Source organism: Pleurodeles waltl, chromosome 4_2 (genome assembly GCF_031143425.1).
Source record: "Pleurodeles waltl isolate 20211129_DDA chromosome 4_2, aPleWal1.hap1.20221129, whole genome shotgun sequence".
In the NCBI taxonomy this organism is placed as follows: Eukaryota; Metazoa; Chordata; class Amphibia; order Caudata; family Salamandridae; genus Pleurodeles; species Pleurodeles waltl.
In genome coordinates, this window is record NC_090443.1 from 887,067,449 (window position 1) to 887,088,760 (window position 21,312).

Here is a 21,312-nt window from a genome sequence, read left to right on the forward strand (position 1 = left end):
ACTGGTACTTCGCAATAGGGCCTTTTTCCCCCCCAGAGTGTTGATACCATTTTATGTGGGACATTCCGTCACCTTGCCCACTTTCTGCGCACTGCCACATCACTCCAAAGAAGAGGAGCGGCTCCACTGTCTGGACCCTAGAAGAGTGTTTTCGTTCCACCTTGATCGCACAAGAGTCTGGGTGGACCACCAACTTTTTGTAGGGTATGTTGGTGTGAAGAAAGGTCGGGCAGTGCAGAAACCGACCATCTCCGGATGGGTCGTTTTTTGCATCAAAATTTGCTATGCATTGGCCAAGAAACAAACCCCTGAGGGCTTGCTGACTCATTCTACCAGAGCTAAAGCTGGGACCACTACGTTAGCACGTGTAGTCCCAGTCCTGGACCTCTGCCAGGCAGCAGCTTGGGCTTCCCTGCACATGTTTACCAAGCATTACTTCCTGGACAGTCAGGTCCACAGGGATGGGTATTCAGCCCATTCGCTCCTGAAGGACTTCCTAATTTAAATGTGTCTGTAGTCCCACACACCAGTGTTGGCATTGTTTCGGTATCTATTCAAAGGTAAGGAACCTGCAGATAGGAGTCCATCAGATGATCAAGTTATTTACCTTTGGTAATGTCTAATGTGGTAGAGACAATATCTAGCCAGGGATTGCTTACCGACCTCTTCGGGCAGATTTCTAGGTGTAGGAAAATGTCTCCTTGTTGCAGTTACCCTCCACTTTTTTCCTGATATTGATGCTGACTTGACTGAGAGTGCGCTGGGGCCCTGCTAACCGGGCCCCAGCACCAGTGTTCTTTCACTAGAAATGTACCATTGTTTCCACAATCGGCACACCCCTGGCACACCGATAAGTCCCTTGTAAAAGGTACCAGTGGTACCAAGGGCCCTGTGACCATGGAAGGTCCCTAAGGGCTGTAGCATCTGTTGTGCCACCCTAAGAGACTCCTCAACTAACACATGCACACTGCAATTACAGATTATGTGTGTTGGTGGCGAGAAAAAGGTAAAGTCGACATGGTATCCCCCTTACGATGCCATGCCCACAAAATACTTCCAGTGGCACAGGGCCCTAAGACAGGGTGCACTATTCCACAGGTGAGGGCATAACAGCATGAGCAATATGCCCCTACAGTGTCGAAGTCCATTCTTAGACATTGTAAGTACAGGTGGCCATATTAAGTATAGGGTCTGGGAGTTTGTCAAAACGAACTCCACAGCTCCATAATGGCTACACTGAATACTGGGAAGTTTGGTATCAAACTTCTCAGAATAATAAACCCACACTGATGCCAGTGTTGGATTTATTACAAAATGCACACAGAGGGTATCTTAGAGATGTCCCCTGTATTTTTACCCAATCCTTCAGTGCAAGACTGACTGATCTGTGCCAGCCTGCCAGTGAGGGATGAGTTTCTGACCTCCTTTGGTGAGAGCATTTGTGCTCTCTCAGGCCAGAAACAAAGCCTGCACTGGGTGGAGTCTGCAAGTCTCCCCCCCTGCAAGAACTGTAACACCTAGCAGTGAGCCTCAAAGGCTCAGGCTTTGTGTTACAGTGCCCCAGGGCACTCCAGCTAGTGGAGATGCCTGCCCCCCGGACACAGCCCCCACTTTTGGTGGCAAGTCTAGGGAGATAACGAGAAAAACAAGGAGGAGTCACCCCCTCAGCCAGGTCCACCCCTAAGGTGACCAGAGCTGAAGTGACTCCCTCCTTGGAATATCCTCCATATTGCTTTGGAGGATTTAGCCCAATAGCATTAGGGATGTGTCCCCCTTCCCAAAGGGAGGAGGCACAAGGAGGGTGTAGCCACCCTCGGGGACAGTAGCCATTGGCTACTTCCCTCCAGCCCTAAACACACCCCTAAATCTAGTATTTAGGGGCGACCCTGAACCCAGGAAATCAGATTCCTGGCGACTTAACAAGGAGTACCCCAGACCTGAAAACCCCGCAGAGAAGGAGGAGATGACAACTGCTTTGGCCCCAGCCCTAGCGGCCTGTCTCCAGATTCAAAGAACCTGCAACAGCGACACATCCAGTGGGCCCAGCGACCTCTGCCAACTCAGGGGACTACCCTGCAATTCCAAAGGACCAAGAAACTCCAGGGGACAATGGCTCTGTCCAAAGCAACAAGAAGAAACCATCTTTAAAGGGACTCCCACCTCACTCCTGAAGCACTAGTCCCCAACACTCTGGTACCCAACGCCCCAACCTGCGTCCAGAGAAATCAACAATGCAGAGAGGACCCCAAGGCGACTCCCACAACGTGTCCACCCTGAGGTGACCTCCCTGCACCCCCACGGCGACGCCTGCAGAGAGAATCCAGAGGATCCCCCTGACCGCGACTGCCCGGTAACAAATAACCCAATGCCTGGAAGAAGCACTGCACCCACAGCCCTCAGGCCAGAGAGGAACCAACTACCAATGCAGGAATGACCAGCAGGCGGCCCTCATCTTTGCATAGTCGGTGGCTGGCCCGAAAATCCCCCCTGTGCCCTGCCTGCATCGCCAGAGTGACCACCGGGTCTCTCCATTGATTTCAATCACAAACCTGACGGTTTCTTTGCACACTGCACCGGGCAGCCCCTGTGCAGCTGCAGGTGTATTTTGTGTGCCTGTCTGGGACCCACCCTTCCCCAGTGCTCTACAAAACACCTCTGGTCTGCTCCCTGAGGACACAGGTACTTACCTGCTAGCAGACTGGAACCGGAACTAGTCTCCATAGGTGCCGATGTTTTTTATGCCCCTCTTTGACCTCTGCACCTGACCGGCCCTGTGTTGCTGGTGTTGGGTGTTTGGGGTTGCCTTGAACCCCCAGCGGTGGGTTGCCTATGCCCCGGAGACTGAACTTGTAAGTGCTTTACTTACCTGAAAAACTAACCAATACTTACCTCCCAACGAACTGTTGATTTTTGTACTGTGTCCACTTTTAAAATAGTTTATTGCCATTTTTGCCAAAACTGTGTCCATTACTGCTTTACTTAAAAGTTCCATGTTTACCTATGCCAAGTACTTTACAATTTATGTACTTACTTGAAATCTGAATCTTGTGGTTCTAAAATAAATTAAGAAAATAATATTTTTCTATATAAAAACCTATTGGCCTGGAGTTAAGTCTTTGAGTATGTGTTCGCATTTATTGCCTGTCTGTGTACAACACATGCCTAACACTACCCTCTGATAAGCCTAACTGCCCAACCACACTACCACAAATAGAGCATTAGTATTATCTATTATTGCCACTATCATCCTCTAAGGAGAACCCCTGGACTCAGTGCACACTATCTCTCACTTTGAGATAGTATATACAGAGCCAACTTCCTACACTAGGGTTAGGGATGATCCCTTTCTGGGTCCTAGTTTGGACACATCAACGTCAGTGCACTTTGTGGCTCCATGCTCCTGGCATGGAAAGTCAGGAAAAGTAACTGACGTCAGTGTGCCGAGGTATGCCTATATAGGTGACACAGCCGTCACTTCCATCGCTGATGATGCAAACGACTGTGGAGCCGATCAACACCAACTGTAGGGGTACTGCTCAAGAAAATCTTCTGGATCCAGTCTGATACCTGGGGAAATTCAAAGGTAAAGAATGTGCGGCTAGTTATTGTCGCTACCAGATAAGGTGTTACCTAAAGTAAGTAACATTTTCATTAGGTAAATACTCCAACTCAGATTGCAGAAACCTTCGACATTTGGTGATAAGACAGGTAGGCAGAGGCCTGCTTATGAAGAGGGGATCTTTGTAGTGGGTTTCCATACGAAGAATGTCAAATTAGCATTTTCTTTTTGGGACTGGGTGGTTTCTGTCTAGCCTTCCCTACAGGTAGGCACTAAAGCCTTTAGAAATCTTATGCTGGTCTCTGAAGACTTACTCTTCAGAAATGTAGTCCAGTGCTTTGTCAGTGTGGATCCAGTGCTGTACCTTTGCCAGCAGAGGTGTTCAGCTGTCTCAGTCCCTCTGTTTGTCAGAAAAGAGCACCATCTAGCTGTGATGTCAGCTGTAGCAGGCCTGCCTTCTGCTCTATTGTGTTATCTTCCTGTAATTCTTTGTTTGTTGGTCACCATCAGCAAGGATCAACAAACCCCCCCACCCTGCACTCACTCTTTTTCAAGGACACCAGAATCAGTATAACTTATATATCGTTAACATCTCAGACCTCAGCAGAGATGCAGCAGGCACAGTGGAAATTGGGCCTGCTGCAGCGTAATTAGTAGCAGATCATGGATATTCTTCTCCCCTAAATATCCGCTCCATCCACACTACATTTTGTGGCTTTTCATGAATGTCCATAGACCTACTGCTGCAACAAAAGATCTGCCAATAATAATTAGATCTAAGGAGAGTCACAAACACTGCTACAGTTGGCCACACAGCTTGCATCATAGTAGAGCTGCACTGAGGTAGGTGCCACCTAGCTTCCACTTTAGATTCTCTGCTTAGTTCATGTTTTGAGATGGAAAAATGTCATAAGGTGAACCTTGAATTTAGCTTAATCAATTATTATCTGCTTTTAGTTCATTTAACTGGAACTGTATGCTCCGTTATTTACATTTTATCGTTTTGTATACTATTTTATTTTTGTTTTTCTGATAAAGCTGCTAAACAAGTTACTTGCAAGATAAGTCATTTAAGCATAAGGTACTTTCTTAACTTCCTTCCAACAACACATTTGTTTTTCTCTTTTTCATTTCAGTAACTCAGTTGTTGCAAAGCCTTATGAATCCACAGCCAGTAATCCTTCCTGGTCAACAACAGTCACGCAGCAGGCAGTCTTCAGAATGTGTAAGTTGTTAAATCAAGGATATTGTTACGTGAAGATACCTTTGTATGGTACTCCATAACATACAGACAATTACTACAATTACTTAGTGGTACCTTTTTATTTTCTTCCTACAAGTAGTTATCCAGTAATCTCAATTTAACCAGGGAACTCGATGAATATAGTGTCAGTTTTCTAAACTCCTGTTCCTTCTCTTTGTGTCCTATCCATGCTTTTCATTGATTGGCACCATTCTCCCTCCCATTTTTTAATGTATTGCCAAATTACTCAGTCATAGTATACTCAAACAAGCAGATAAAGGTGTCATAAGTGGTAGGCAGTGGCAACAACAGTGTTTTCCACAAGATTCAGTTTACAGGTAAGTACATTAAATGAAAGGTATTTTGCATAAGTAAGTCCAGGACTTTGAATCAAATCAACAGTACATACAGGTTTCTTTAAAATGGCAAAAAGCTATTTTAAAAGTAGACACTGTGCAATTTTCAACAGTTCCTGGGGTAGGAAAATAAAATGCAGTTTTTGAGGTAAGTAACAAACTTACGGATCTAGTCTCCAGGGCCTGGGTAGCCCACCGTTGGGAGTTCAAGATAACCCCAAACCGCCAGCAGCAGCAACACGGGGCCGGTTAGGTGCAGAGGTCAAACAGGAGCCAAAATAACGTGGTCCCTGTAAGGAAATGCCTCCTTGGCATGGTTACCCCCTGAATTTTTGCATTTGCTGATGCTAAGTTTTGATTTGAAAGTGTGCTGGGACCCTGCTAACCAGGCCCCAGCACCAGTGTTCGTTCCCTAAACTGTACCTTTGCTTCCACAATTGTCACAGCCCTGGCACTCAGATAAGCCCCTTGTAACTGGTTCCCCTGGTACCAAGGGCCCTGATGCCAGGGAAGGTCTCTAAGGGCTGCAGCATGTCTTATTCCACCCTGGGGACCCCTCACTCAGCACATGCACACTGCTTCACAGCTTGTGTGTGCTGGTGGGGAGAAAATGACTAAGTCGACATGGCCCTCCCCTCAGGCACACTGCCTGTGGCATAGGTAAGTCACCTCTCTAGCAGGCCTTACAGCCCTAAGGTAGGGTGCACTATACCACAGGTGAGGGCATATGTGCATGAGCACTATACCCCTACAGTGTCTAAGGAAAACCTTAGACATTGTAAGTGCAGGGTAGCCATAAGGGTATATGTTCTGGGAGTTTGTCAGACACAAACTCCACAGTTCCATAATGGCTACACTGAAATCTAGGAAGTTTGGTATCAAACTTCTCAGCACAATAAATGCACACTGATGCCAGTGTGGAATTTATTGTAAAATGCACCCAGAGGGCATCTTAGAGGTGCCAGCTGAATACCAATCTGACTTCTAGTGTGGGGCTGACCAGTTTCTGCCAGCCTGCCACAACCAGACGAGTTGCTGGCCACATGGGGAGAGTGCCTTTGTCACTCTCTGGCCAGGAACAAAGCCTGCACTGGGTGGAGGTGCTTCTCACCTCCCCCTGCAGGAACTGTAACACCTGGGAGTGACCCTCAAAGGCTCACCCCTTTTGTTACAGCGCCACAGGGCATCCCAGCTGGTGGATATGCCCGTCCCTCCGGCCACTGCCCCCACTTTTGGTGGCAAGGCTGGAAGAGATAATTAGAAAAACAAAAAGGAGTCACCCACCAGTCAGGATAGCACCTAAGGTGCCCTGAGCTGAGGTGACCCCTTCCTTTAGAAATCCTCCATCTTAGTTTTGGAAGATTCCCCCAATAGGTTTAGGGATGTGCCCCCCTCCCAACAGGGAGGAGGCACAAAGAGGGTGTAGCCACCCTCAAGGACAGTAGCCATTGGCTACTGCCCTCCCAGACCTCAACACAGCCCCTAAATTTAGTATGTAGGGGCATCCCAGAACCCAGGAAATCAGATTCCTGCAACCAGAACTACAAAGAAGGACTGCTGGCCTACAAGCCTGCAGAGACGACGGATGACGACAAGTCGTTTGGCCCCAACCATACCGGCCTGTCTCCTGAGTTGTAAACCTGCAACCAGCAACGCATCCAACAGGGACCAGCGACCTCTGAAGCCTCAGAGGACTACCCTGAACCCCCAGGACCAAGCAACTCCTGTGAGCAGCGGCTCTGCTGAACAACCTGCAACAAAGTTGCAACTTGTCTTCAACTTTAAAGACCTCACTCTTCCCGCCGGAAGCGTGAGACTTCACACTCTGCATCCGACGCCCCCAGCTCGAGATCCAGAGGACCAACAACACAGGGAGGATTCCCCGGTGACTGCAACCCCGTGAGTAGCCCAAGATGACCCCCCTGGACCTCCCACAGCGACACCAGAGAGAATCCAGAGGCTCCCCCTGACTGCGACTGCCTGTAACAAGGGACCCGACGCCTGGACCAAGCACTGCACCCGCAGCCCCCAGGACCTCAAGGAACCAAACCTCAGTGCAGGAGTGACGCCCAGGCAACCCTCTGCCTAGCCCAGCCGGTGGCTGTCCCAAGAAGCCCCCCCCATGTGCCTGCCTATACCGCTAGAGTGACCCCCGGGTCCCTCAGTTGAAACCTATACATAAGCGCCTATGTGTTTTGGGCACCTCTTTGACCTCTACGCCTGACCGGCCCTCAGCTGCTGGTATGGTAACTTTGGGGTTGCCTTGAGCGCCCAAAGGTGGGCTGCCTAGGCCCAGGAACTAAGACTTGTAAGTGTCTTACTTACTTCACAAACTAACCATCACTTACCTCCCCCAGGAACTGTTGATTTTTGCACTAGGTCCACTTTTTAAATAGCTTATTGCCATTTTAACAAAAACTGTATATGTTATTGCTCTAATTCAAAGTTCCTAACTTAACTGTGTGGAGTACCTTGTATTTTATGTATTTACTTCAAATATTGAACTTGTGGTTCTAAAAATAAATTAAGAAAGTATATTTTTCTATATAAAAACTATTGCCTGGAGTTAAGTCTTTGAGTGTGTGTTCCTCATTTATTGCCTGTGTGTGTACAACAAATGCTTACAACTAACCTCTGATAAGCCTACTGCTCGACCACACTACCACAAATAGAGCATTAGAATTATCTAATTTTGCCACTATCTTTCCTCTAAGGGGAACCCTTGGGCTCTGTGCACACTATCGCTTACTTTGAGATAGTATGTACAGAGCCAACTTCCCACAGGCCCCTATGTAGACAGGGGGTACTCCGGTTCCGGTCTGCTTGCAGGTAAGTACCCGCGTTGTCGGAGGGCAGACAAGGGGAAGTTTAGAGGAGCACTGGCGGGGCCCCAAGTAGTCACCAATCACAAACCTACAGGGGCGACCAGGGTGCAAACAGGGACTCTGGTTTCCAAAGAAACTCTGAGGGCACTCTGGGGGTCATTTAGGTATTGCAGGCAAGGCACAGGGCAAGCCACTGACTGGGTAGGGAGGAGGGCCACCAGCTGGTCATTGCTGCACTGGTCGGTTTCTCTCAAGTCTGGGGGCTGTGGGTGCAGTGCTTTTCCGGGCATCAGATATCTTCGTCCCGGGCAGTCGCGGTCAAGGGGGTCCTCGGGAATCACTCTGCAGGCGGCGGCGTGGAGGGCTGAAGAGGTCAGCCCAGGGTGGACACTCGGTCAGAATCGCCTTGGGGCCCTGTCTGGATAGTTCAGCCACCTAGATACGGGCTGTGGGTGTCAGGTGCAGAGTGGTTAGGACTCAAGCATTTGGAGTAAGATGGAAGTCCTTAGAAGCAGAGTCTTCTGTTCTTCTTTTGTAGACAGTGCCGCTGTCTTCTTGAGTCCCTCTAGGTGCAGGGCAGTCCTCTGTATTCGGACAGGGGCTGCTGGTCCCGCTGGATGAGTTGCTGTTGGTTTGCAGGTTCTCTGAAGCAGGAGATAGGCTGGTAGGGCTCGGGCCAAAGCAGTTTTTGTCTCCTTTTCTTCTTTGCTGGGGTATCAGCTTAGCACTCTTTTTTGTTCTGTAGGTCGCCAGGGATCTGACAAGCTGAGTTCAGGGAAGCCCTTAAATACAAGATTTAGGGGCGTTTTAGGGGTTAGAGGGCAGCTGCCAGTGGCTACTGACCCGGAGGGTGGCTACACCCTCCCTGTGTCCACTCCCTTTGGGGAGGGGCGGGGGGGGGGCACATTCCAATCCCTATTGGTACCTGTTCTCCAAACCGAGATGGAGGATTCTGCAGGGAGGGGATCACTTCAGCTCTTGACACCTTAGGGGTGTTCCTGGCTGGGTTAGTAACTCCTTCCTGTTTTTCTTAAGTTTCCCACTGAACTGGCTACCCAAAGTGAGGGCTTGTCTTGGGGGCGAACATCTCCTCTAACTGGAGTGTCCTGGGGCACTGTAACACGAGGCCTGAGCCTTTGAGGCTCACCACCAGGTGTTACAGTTCCTGCAGGGGGAGGTGTGAAGCACCTCCACCCAGAGCAGGCTTTGTTTCTGGCCTCAGAAGGCACAAATGCCCCCACCCCATGGGGTCAAACTCGTCTGCTAGTGCAGGCTGTCATAGACCAGTCAGTCCTACACTAGCGGATTGGGTAAAATACAGGGGCCTCTTTGTGCGTTTGTTAATAAATCCCACACTGGCATCAGTGGGGGTTTATTGTGCTGAGAAATTTGATACCAAACTTCCCAGTATACCCTTGAAGACTATCCCTCTATCCATGCCACAATCCTATGGTCTAATAATGGATTATCACTGGGCACTTCTCTGGGAAGAAGTTACAGCTCTCTTGGCCAATGGAGCAATAGAGAGGGTTCCTGTGCCAGGAGTAGGTTGTGGTTGTTATTTCTGCTACTTTCTGGTACCCAAAAAGGTAGATGTCCTCCATCCTATCATAGATCTTCAGTCCCTCAATCTCTTCTTCGAGAAGGAGAACTTCAAAATGCCAATTCTGGCTCAGATTTTATCTGCCCTGGAACCAGGAGACTGGATGGTAGTGTTGGACTTGCACTAGGCTTATTTCCATGTTCCGGTCCTGCCTTCCCACAGATGTTACTTGTGGTTAATTTTCTCAGAGGTTACCAGGGCACACTGCAGAAGTCCAAAAGGTCTCATGCTATATGTGACAAGTACATAAAGTTTTGAACACGTATTGGTGCTGGTTAGGATTTGTTCTTCACAAGACATGATGATTCCAATATATGATTTACAGCCGACACGTGTTTCATCATCAGGACTTTCTCAAGGCCTGACCAGAAGATATGCGTCCAGATGTAAAGCATGCTTGTCCTGGATGAAGTTTAGTAAAGTGAAGGAAATCCTATAATAGATGATCTGATAGAGACCTTGAGTTGCAGATTCCTTACCTTAGAATTTCCCCCAGGTGTCAGACTGGATCTGGAGATTTTTGTTAGAGTAATACCCTTGTGCGTCGGTAGGTGGCATTGGTCGACTCCGCGGGCGTCGTAGGCGTTGTCGCCGTGATGACGTCGGGAGTGGTACATAGATGCCGCCTTCGCGCACTGACGTCAGTTATTTTCTTTCCGTGCTACACGCTGATCAGTAGAGGGCGACGCTAGTCTCTTTTTGACAGAGTTCGACCATTTAGTTGAATTTTCAAGTGAGATCTTTGGTGCATCGAGGATGTCTCTGAAGACCGGTTTCAAGACGTGTGAGGACTGTCACCGTATGATGTTGGTGACGGATCCGCATCAGGTTTGTTTGTGGTGTCTAGAGTGAGACCACAACCCGAAGTCGTGCTCCGAGTGCCGGGCCATGCACCTGAAGGCCTTAAGTGAGCGGTCCCTCAAAATCATTGCGGCCCAGCACTCGACTCTGCATAAGTCTCAATCAAGAGGAAGGTCTCGAGACCGTTTGCAGAGCCAACACCACTTGTCGTCTTCAAAATCTTCAGGTGCAGGTAGGAAGCCTGTGTCTGGGTCTGCTCTGTGCTTCGCGGGTTTCCCGGAGCCGGAGTGACCACCGCCTAACTTAAAGAATTCTATGAGGCCATGCACCTCATCTTTGGGCAGACCGACCCCGATACGGTGCCTTCATGCCCAAGGGGTTCAGTTTAGGGGCCTTCGGGTTCCGCGCTTCTGTCTTGGGTTTCGGTGAGACTGACTCTGAGGCTGCTGGGTCTCATGGCTTCCTGCATCCTGCTAGTAACACGTCAGATGGCATATGCGGGCTCTGCAGTGGGACTTGACGTTCCATTGGGTGCAGCATCAGGGGAATCTCTCTCCGACGTGGTCCAGATCTTAGAGGGGACTGCGAAAGACCTGCAGTGGTGTCTTTCGAATCCGCATTGGGTCCACAGCAGATCCCTCTCCCTTCCCCACCCAGATCTATCTACAGTGACAAATGCATCACTTCTGGGTTGGGGCAGCCACATGGGAGAGGCGGAGATCAGAGGCCTCTGGTCTCTGGCAGAGTCTGGGCTCCATATCAATCTTCTGGAGCCCCGGGCGATCAAGCTTGCGGTGAAAGCATTTCTTTCCTCTCTCACAGGGAAAGTAGTGCAGGTGTTCATGGACAATACCACCGTCATGTGGTATTTGTGGTAGTGTGGTCGAGCAGTTAGGCTTATCAGAGGCAATAAATTAGTACACACACTCAATGACTTAACTCCAGGCCAATAGGTTTTTACATAGAAAAATATAATTGTATTTATTTATTTTAGAACCAGAAGATTAAGTATAGATAGAAATTTGAATCAAAACAGTAATGTACACAGTTTGGCATAAAATGGCAAGCTATTTTAAAAGTGGACACTGCAAAATTCAACAGTTCCTGGGGGAGGTAAGTACAGGTTAGTTTTTGAGGTAAGTAAAGCACTTAAAAGTTCAGTCTCAGAGGCCTAGGCAGCCCACCGTTGGGGGTTCCAGTCAACCCCAAACACCCAGCACCAGCAACACAGGGCCAGTCAGATGCATCGGCACCTATGGGGACTTGGGGTGCTCCGGTTCCAGTCTGCTAGCAGGTAAGTACCTACGTCCTCAGGGGGCAGACCAGAGGGGGTTTTGTATATTACGGGGGGGACACAAGTAGGCACACAAAACACACCCTCAGCGGCACAGGGGCGGCCGGGTGCAGTGTGCAAAGCAGGCGTCGTGTTTTAGATAGGAAACAATGGAGGGACCCGGGGGTCACTCTAGCGGTGCAGGCAGGCACAGGGGGGGTTCTCGGGACATCCACCACCTGGGCTAGGCAGAGGGTTGCGTAGGGGTCACTCCTGCACTGAAGTTCGGTTCCTTCCGGTCCTGGGGGCTGCGGGTGCAGTGCTTGGTCCAGGCGTTGGGTCCCTTGTTACAGGCAGTCGCGGTCAGGGGGAGCCTCTCTGCAGGCATCGTTGTGAGGGTCCGGGGGGGGGTCTCAGACTAATCACGGGGTTGCATTCGGCGGGGAGTCCTCCCTGTGGTGTTGGTTCTCTGGATCTCGAGCCAGGGGCATCGGGTGCAGAGTGTGAAGTCTCACGCTTCCGGCGGGAAGAGTGAGTTCTTTGGAAGTTGCTTCTTTGTTGCAAAGATGTAGCTGTTTTTGAGCAGAGCCGCTGCTCACGGGAGTTTCTTGGTCCTGGGGGTCAGGGCAGTCCTCTGAGGCTTCAGAGGTCGCTGGTCCCTGTTGGATGCGTCGCTGGTTGCAGGTTTTTTACTCTGGAGACAGGCCGGTAGGGCTAGGGCCATAGCAGTTGTCGTCGCCCGTCGTCTCTGCAGGCTTGTAGGTCAGCAGTCCTTCTTTGTAGTTCTGGTTGCAAGAATCTCATTTCCTGGGTTCATGGTCGCCCCTAAATACTCAGTTTAGGGGTGTGTTTAGGTCTGGGGGGCAGTAGCCAGTGCCTCCTGTCCTGGAGGGTGGCTACACCCTCTTTGTGCCTCCTCCCTAAGGGGAGGGGGGCACATCCCTATTCCTATTGGGGAAATCCTCTAAAATCAAGATGAAGGATTTCTAAAGGCAGGGGTCACCTCAGCTCAGGACACCTTAGGGGCTGTCGTGACTGGTGGGTGACTCCTCCTTGTTTTTCTCATTACCTCCCCTGGACTTGCCGCCAAAAGTGGGGGCTGTGTCCAGGGGGGCGGGCATCTCCACTAGCTGGAGTGCCCTGGGGCATTGTAGCACGAAGCCTGAGCCTTTGAGGCTCACTGCTAGGTGTTACAGTTCCTGCAGGGGGGAAGGTGTGAAGCACCTCCACCCAGAGCAGGCTTTGTTTCGGGCCTCAGAGGGCACAAAGGCCCTCACCCCAGGGGGTCATAAACTCGTCTCTCAGCAGCAGGCTGGCACAGACCAGTCAGTCCTGTACTGAAGGTTTGGGTAAAATACAGGGGGCATCTCTAAGATGCCCTCTGTGTGCATTTTGTAATACATCCACCACTGGCATCATTGTGGGTTTATTATTCTGAGAAGTTTGATAGCAAACTTCCCAGTATTCAGTGTAGCCATTATGGAGCTGTGGATTTTGTTTTTGACAAACTCCCCGACCATACACTTAATATGGCCACAATGTACTTATAATGTCTAAGAATAGACTTAGACACTAGGGGCATATTGCTCATGCAGTTTCCCTCAACTGTGGTATAGTGCACCCTGCCTTAGGGCTGTAAGGCCTGCTAGAGGGGTGACTTACCTATGCCACAGGTAGTATTTTGGGTGCATGGCATCCTGAGGGGGATGCCATGTCGATTTTGCCTTTTTCTCCCCACCAACACACACAATCTGCAATGGCAGTGTACATGTGTTAGGTGAGGGGTCCCTTAGGGTGGCACAACACATGCTGCAGCCCTTAGGGACCTTACCTGGTCACAGGACCCTTGGTACCACTGGTACCTTTTACAAGGGACTTATCTGTGTGCCAGGGATGTGCCAATTGTGGAACATTTGTACATTTTTAAGAGAAAGAACACTGGTGCTGGGGCCTGGTTAGCAGGGTCCCAGCACTCTTCTCAGTCGTCAGCATCAATATCCGGCAAAAAGTGTGGGGGGGGGGTAACTGCAACAGGGAGCCATTTTCCTACAATAGACCATTAGTATTATCTAATTTTGACACCATCAGCCTCTAAGGGGAACCCTTGGACTTTGTGCACACTATCTCTCACTTTGAGATAGTATATACAGAGCCAACTTCCTACACGGCGTCTATGTACTACTCCCGACGTCATCACGATGACCATGACGCCCACGGAATCGACAGACGCCACCTACCGACGCACAAGGGTGTTTCTTGAAGAAAAATCTCCGGATCCAGTCTGACGCATTGGGGGAAATTCTAAAGTAAGGAATCTGCAACTAGAATATGTCTCTACCCCAGATATTTTGTTACCGAAGGTAAGTAACATGTATGTTATGTACCTTCCATGTATAACAATAGTTCAAAAATATCCAGCCATGATAAGCCTTGTTGTTTGCGATGGTGAAGAGAGAGGAGAGTGGCAGTCATGCAGTGACACTGCATAACAATCTATTATAGGATCTCTTTTACTTCACTAAACTTAATCCAGGACAAGTATGCTTTACATATGAATGCGTATCTTCTGTGCTCAAAACTTTATGTACTCATCATATATAGCATGAGACCTTTTGGACTTCTGCAGTGTGCTCTGGTAACCTCTGAAAACCCGTCTAGCTCCACTTGGAATTTCTCCAGTCGAGCAAATTACACTTTTGGTGCTTGGGTGTGAACACCAGGACAGCACCTAGGGGATATTGTGCATGTTTAAATATTAGTCTCCCCCAATATACTGTTCTTGTGGTTGGGATGCGCGAACCAGAGAGCATAACCACCACTATTCTGTGAGTTACTTGTGGTTCATGGTGGGCCATGAGCACTTTCAGTTCACCATGCTCCTCTTTGGCCTTACCAGCACCCCACGGGTGTTCACTAAAGTGATGGCGGTGGTCGCAGCCCATCTGCACAGGTCAAAGGTTTCAGTCTTCCCCTACCTCGACGACTGGCTGTTGAAGGCGGGCTCACCCAGGCTGTTGTTGTCTACCTCCAGACTCCTGCATTCACTGGGATTCACTATAAGCGTGCCAAAGTCACACCTGACTCCCTCTCAGACTCTCTCTTTCATCTGAGCTATTCTGGCCACAGTGCAGTTTCAATCTTATCCTCCTGAGTGGCTAGTATATAGGATATTAAGGCTCTAATACTGATGTTTCAGCCTCTATCTTGGATTTCAGTGAGAATGACTGTAAGGCTGCTAGGCCTCATGGCCTCCTGCATCCTATTGGTGAATCATGCCAGATGGCATATGCTGGCTCTGCAGTGGGACCTGAAGTTCCAGTGGGTGCAGCATCAGGGGAATGTCTCCAACATGTTCCAGATCTCAGAGGGAACTGCACGAGATTTGCAGTGGAGGCTAACAAACTGCAATTGGATCAGAGGCGTTTCCCTCTCCCAACCAGTCCTGACAGTAGTAACAGATGTGTCACTTCTGGGATGGGGCAGCCATCTGGGAGAGGTGGAGATCAGAGGGCTCTGGTCTCCAGCGGAATCCGAACTCCACATCATCTTGCTAGATATCCGGGCAATCTTCCCTCTGTCAAGGGAAAGATAGTGCAGGTTTTCACAGACAACACAACCACCATGGTACTGCAACAAGCAGGTCGGGGTGGGTATCATGAACCCTTTGTCAAAAGACTGTGGCTCTGGACATGGCTGGAACAGCAGGGCATAACCATGGTGGTACAACACCTGGCATGTTCTCTGAACACCAGAGTGGACTAACTCAGCCGTTGATTGCTAGTGGATCACTAGTGGCGACTCCATTCTTACCAAAAGTGGTGACTCCATTCCATCTGGGACAATCGGTCACCCTGCCCACCTTTTATGTAAGTTAAAATCTCAGCACCTTACCTAACTAGAGCACCACTTTAACCATTGTGTTTTTTCAAAGAGTTATTTTATGTTATTTACTCAACTCCCTCACAGAGAATAGCTTTGGATAGCGCGCAGCAAGGAGTTGGACACGGGCCTGTTATATTATGCTGATTTGTATAGGTCATTATTGAAAGGGTATCTGGGCACTAAGCATGAGGGTGGGTGGAGGACAACCTGGAAGATGTTTGAAAACCAGGTTTTCAGTTTCTTGCAGAACTCGAGAAGTATGTGTGGAAGTGAAAGTCAAAGCAAGCAGAAGTGTCTGGAGGATTGGTGGAAATGTATGCAGCTGTTGAGGTATGCAAAGCCAATGTTGTGTAATGCTTTGTACGCCAATGTGAGGAGTTTAAATTGGTTGCATTTGTGTATGGGGAGCCAGTGGGGTTTCCGGAGGTGGGATGTGATCTGGGAATGGTGCAATAGGTAGAGGACAGGTCTTGCTGAATGTTGTGCATGGTTTGGGGTCTGCTCAGCAGCTGATTGGTGATTCCATTGTAGAGTATGTTTCTGTAGTCGAGTCTGCTGGTTATCAGAACTTACGTGACTATTTGGTTGGAGTTCTGTGGTACCCACTTGAATATTTTTCATAGCATTCTCAGGATGTGGAAGCAGGTGAAAGTCACTAAGTTGACCTGGGCAGTCATGTTCAGTTTGTTGTCTAGATGATTCCTAGGTTTCTGGCATGGGTGGTGGGGGGTGGTGTGTGTCGTAGCTCTTCTGGCCACTAGGTGAAGTCCCACAGAGGTCTGCTTTCTGAGTTGAGCCTGAGGCAGCTGGATCTCATCCAGGTGGCTACTTCGGTAATGAAGGTGGCAAAGTTGGTTCTTCCCACAGGTGTCTGTGAGGAACAGTATCAGTTGTGAATCGTCTGTGTTGGAGAGAATGTTGATGCTGTGCCAGCTGATGTTGCTGGCTAGTGACGTCATGTAGATTTTGAATAGAGTCTGGCTGAAAGCTGGTCCTTGGCGGACTCTACCGATGAGGTTCCAGTCTTTTGAAGTGTAAGGTGGCACAGTGACTTTCTGTGTTCTTCCAGTAGGAAAGTTGCTGATCCAGTTAAGAGTGAGGACTTGGATGCCTGTTTTGTGAACTCTTCTGATCAGGGTGGAGTGGGAGACTGTTGAAGGAGACTGTATTCCTGACTTGCGTTTCGGAGTTCTCAATTATTGGCTTTTCCACATCCGTTAAGTTGTTGCTTTCCGTTCTGAATGAAGTGTTAATGAATGTAGAAAGCTGTCTATCTATGTAATGCACCAATGTATGGGGCACTATGCAGATAGTCCAAGAGACCCTTATTGGTTTACAAATGACAATCCTAAAAGCTGTCTTTTATGGTTATGTGGGCGAGCAGTTAGGCTTGTCAATAGGCAGTGCTAAGCATTTGTTGTACTCGCAGAGGCAATAAATGAGACGCACACTAAAGAAGGAACTCAAGACTAATTGTTGGAAAAATAGATGCTCTGTTCACATTATGTTTCAACACAAAACTCTTGTTGCAACAATAAATACTCATTCAGTTTTGAAGAGAATAGGTAAAATGCTTGAAGTGTCTTTAGAGCAGTAATGCAGACATGTGGAGAAAAATGACATGCTTACGGTCATTCAACACCGACTTGTACAACCAGCCTAGGAGTTAGGGTAAGTATGGGGCACTGTCCATGGCAACACCAACAGGTCACCTCGGAGGGCTCTGGGGCGTCCAGGTGCAGAGGTGCTTTACGACGTCAGGTGCCCCATTAGTTTCAATAGGAAACGGTCCTGGAGAAAAGAAGCTGCAGGTGAGGACTGGAGGGGGGCAGTTTGACTGAACCAGCAGGGAGGTTTAGGTCTTGCGATGCTTGGGGACAAAGGGACACAGTTGGTCCTCTTTTCCTTGGTTCCGGACTGCTGGGCACAGCGGTGTCCTGACATGTCTTTTTTTTGTCACCGGAGGTGGTTATGGTAGAAGGGGCCTGCACAAAGAGCTGCAGGTGGTGTTGGTGAGACCACAGCTGAAGAACTCAGGGTGGGTTTGTGACCTGGAGGGCCTTGGGACCATGCTGGGCACCTTTGACCCACTTCGAGTCTGGCTAGGGGCTCAGGTGCTGTGGTGCTTTTCAGTGTCTGGATTTAGGCACACCAGAGTCCCCAAGGTTCTTCTTGGTTGCCTGAAGGGTTCAGGGAAGTAGCTCTGCTGCTCCACCAGAGATCCTGGTGGTTTTTAGAAAAGCAGGCAGTCCATCCAGGCTTCTGGTGGCAGAACAGCTGCAGGACGAGAGACGACTATGGTGCAGTGGTCGAGGACTGCAGCAGGCTGCTAGGGGCAGGACAGAGTCAGTAGCTGCTCCTCTGTTATTGATTTTTGCAGCTCTACAGTAGCTGTAAAAACTGAATTTAGGGGCATTTAGGGTTGTGTAGCCTAGTAGCCAATGGGCTACGTACACTTGGCGTGCCTACACCCCCTTTATGACCACTTCCTGTGGGCAGTGGGGATACTCATATCCCAGAAGGCCTAGTTCCAACCAAAAACAAGATGTTGAAACCCTTCCTCAAGTGTCCACCTCGCGTAGCCCACCTTAGGGGTGTGGTTAGCCCAGAGGTGATACAGGCCTACTGACCAGCTAATTTTTCCACCTGTCCTGGTGCCAAATGGGACTCAGGGCAGGGGGTGGCTACACCCATTTCTAGGAAAGTGGGGTGGGGGGCAGGGGAGAGGTTGGCTTTAAAGCTCCTGGCCTTGATATGCAAATCTGCTAGCCATCCTGCTGGAGTGAGCGACAACACCCCTCTCCAGAGCAGGCTTTGTTCCTGACCTCTAGGAGTGCAGGCTCACCTCCAGGTGGTCAGAAACATGTCTGGTGATGGCTGGCTGGGTGAGACCAGTAAGTCAATGCTCTAAGACTAGTGAGGTTCAGAGGGCACCTCTATGATGCCCTCTGGGTGCATGTCATAATAAATCAGAGGCTGGCATTAGTCTGGATGTATTAAGACTATGTGTCAGTGAAGCCATTATGTGACTGGGTCACTCGTGTTGATGAGTGTCCAGCACATACCTTAAGGTGGCTTCCCTGTTCACTTGCAATGCTCAGCAATGGGGTTGGACGTCACAGGGGCATATCGGAGCATGTAGTTAAGCCCACACATCAAATATAATGCACTCTGACTTAGGACTCCCTGGTCTGCTGTAAGGGTGACTTACATATATTTAGATGCAATGATAGTAACCAGGCACACAATGGGTATGTCATGTCATGTTTTCAGCTGGCTTGCACCAGGGCACACAGACTGCATTGGCAGTTGTATTCATCTCCTTTTGAGGGTGGAAAAATACATGCTGCAGCCCTTAGGGTCTCTCCCATCTACCAAGGCCCTAGGTACCAGGGGTACCACTTACTAGGAACTTGCACAATTAGAAGAGTGTGCCAGTTGTACCCAATGTTAACTGTTTTTGGGGAAAGAGCACTGGCATTGGGGACCTGTTTAGCAGGGACCCAGTGCACCTCAGTTGAAAAACCTCAGTACCCGTGAGCAAAAAGTGGGGGATGACCATGTCACAAAGAGTACTTTCCTACAATGACTATAATAGAAGATCCCATGAAGGACAGGAAAAGTACCTTACCTATCACCTTAGTTCTCCACTATTGACATCTTTGAATTCATTAGCAACCTGCCATACTCCCCTGGTAAAGAACCATTATGATCTAATCAGAAATTAGTAAAACTACTACTGTCTTTATGATATCAAACAACATCTGAGCTCTAACTCACTGTTATTGCACTGCATTTTTGGATGGTGGAGGTCATACTTGGTAGTCTGGAAGTGGCAATTAAGTTATTCTTCCTTCTTGTTTTTTGTTTTCTATGTTTAATAGAATTGAATCCAAATCTAAAGTGTATCATGCAGCGTTTCTTATTTATGTATTTATCTTCTAAAAAAGTTTTTTACAAAATGTTTGTTGATGTCCATTATTATTATTATAGTTATTAAAAAATACTGTATAAGTGTGTTTTGGGATTGTGCGCAGCGAATATATTATGTGTTTATGAATTCAAAGAAGATATCAATGATTGAGAATTAGAACTACAGGTAGGTAAATTCTCATTATACACAAAATTATACGTTTTTTTTTTTTTTTTTTACATAAGCAAATCGCATTGGTATTTTTCCAGGACAGTAGTGTAATGGGAGATCATGAGATTACATAATAATCTTTTAATAATCCCCACTGATAACTTTTGGTTTTCTTAGAGATACTGTTGCTAGACGTAGTTCATTAAAATCTACCTGTTTTGCACTAATGTAAAACAATTGCACAAATTGGAATTAAACATGTACTCTAAAGAATCAAGTAAAAAAAATAAGCACTGCGTATATTAAATCGTGGAATTAAGCTGGAAAAATTGATTCCAACTGATGTGTATTTTACTGTTTTTTTAATGTTCTGTATCTGAGCATTTTAAATTGAGAGTTGATCAAAATTACAACTAATTACAACTGTTACTTATTTTTTTTTTTTCCATCAGTCCGACTCCCATCAACCATCATATTCTCCACAGCCTCAACCACAGCCGTTCATGCAAAATTCTTCACCAACAGCCTCTGTTAATGCAAGTCAGTCACAACAAACCATATCTCAGCCGAAGCATGTTCAGCAACAACCGACTGTGCAACAGTCCAACCAGGTGCAGATGCCTGTATTTAACTTTCCTCACTCACCACCTGGTCAGTATTCTGCCTTGCACAATCTAGGATTAGTTCCAATGCACCACCCCCATCAAATTCAACTTTCTAATACTTCGTGGCCTGCTCATGGGCCTGGCATTCACTCTTCCCCTAGCACTCCTCCTCACTCTTCTGGTGTCACTTTTTCTCTGAGATCAGGCAGCAGTATTTCTTCAACTCACCAGAGCAATGTAAGCTTGAACGATCCTAGCATTATCTTTGCACAACCTGCTGCTACTGCAATAAGAATACCTAGTACTTCTCGCGAGGGACACTGGCAAACGCCCATGACACCAAATGCACGGGTGAGCAATGGCACTGTTGGGAATTCAGGTAATTCTTATTTCTACTGAGTATTCCACATAATGATGATTTCACTCAAGTGAAAAACTCAAATCATTTGTGTATGCTTAATTCTAGGGGTATAAGGTAATTCCATAAAATAATGTTAAAGAAATATGTTGCCCACACAGGTATGTTTTTTATTTGCGATTTGTGCAGCGCACAACGTTATTTCATTGGTTGGTTGGTTTTATTGCTTCCTTTTCTCCAAGTATTTATCGGAGCTGTAAGGATTTTGAGAATCTTAGCTGATTCTTCGCTAACAAAGCATACTGAGTTTTAAATTGAAAAGATAATTAAAATGTCCTCAATACCCTTGGACTTAATTGTACACAGTGCTAGATCTTTTGATTTAATTGCATGCTTGTTATCCCCAGTAAATACAGATATGTGGCACCCCATTGCATACGATAACTATGATTAATCTAATACCATTCCAAGAATCATCAGTTTATTATATCATAACATTTGATCTTAGAGGAGTGAATAAATTCATGTTTGCATGATGGACACATTCATTTGCATGTCAGTATTTTTTAATTGTGTGACTTGTGTCCTGTGGTATCCATATATGTCTGTGCAAGTGGTAGCTCTTTCCAATGCACAAATCCACTGACACATTTGGCTCTGTTTGGAGGAAGTATAAGAAGCTTCATCCTGGAAGATAAACTTCATGCAAATGTGATCTAATTT

At 47.9% G+C, this 21,312-nt stretch overlaps 1 protein-coding gene across 6 annotated transcripts in view; it reads left to right on the plus strand.

Annotated features, from left to right (window-relative positions):
* The window catches only part of TUT4 (terminal uridylyl transferase 4), a 1,006,035-nt gene that overhangs the window by 940,255 nt on the left and 44,468 nt on the right, over positions 1–21,312 (plus strand). For 5 of the 6 annotated variants that reach the window (XM_069232665.1, XM_069232664.1, XM_069232661.1 and 2 more), the window contains 2 exons: positions 4,696–4,784; positions 20,079–20,610. In XM_069232665.1, the coding sequence (XP_069088766.1) occupies positions 4,696–4,784; positions 20,079–20,610 (621 nt within the window). The remainder of the gene's footprint in view (positions 1–4,695; positions 4,785–20,078; positions 20,611–21,312) is intronic. The other variant, XM_069232666.1, reaches the window with a different exon arrangement.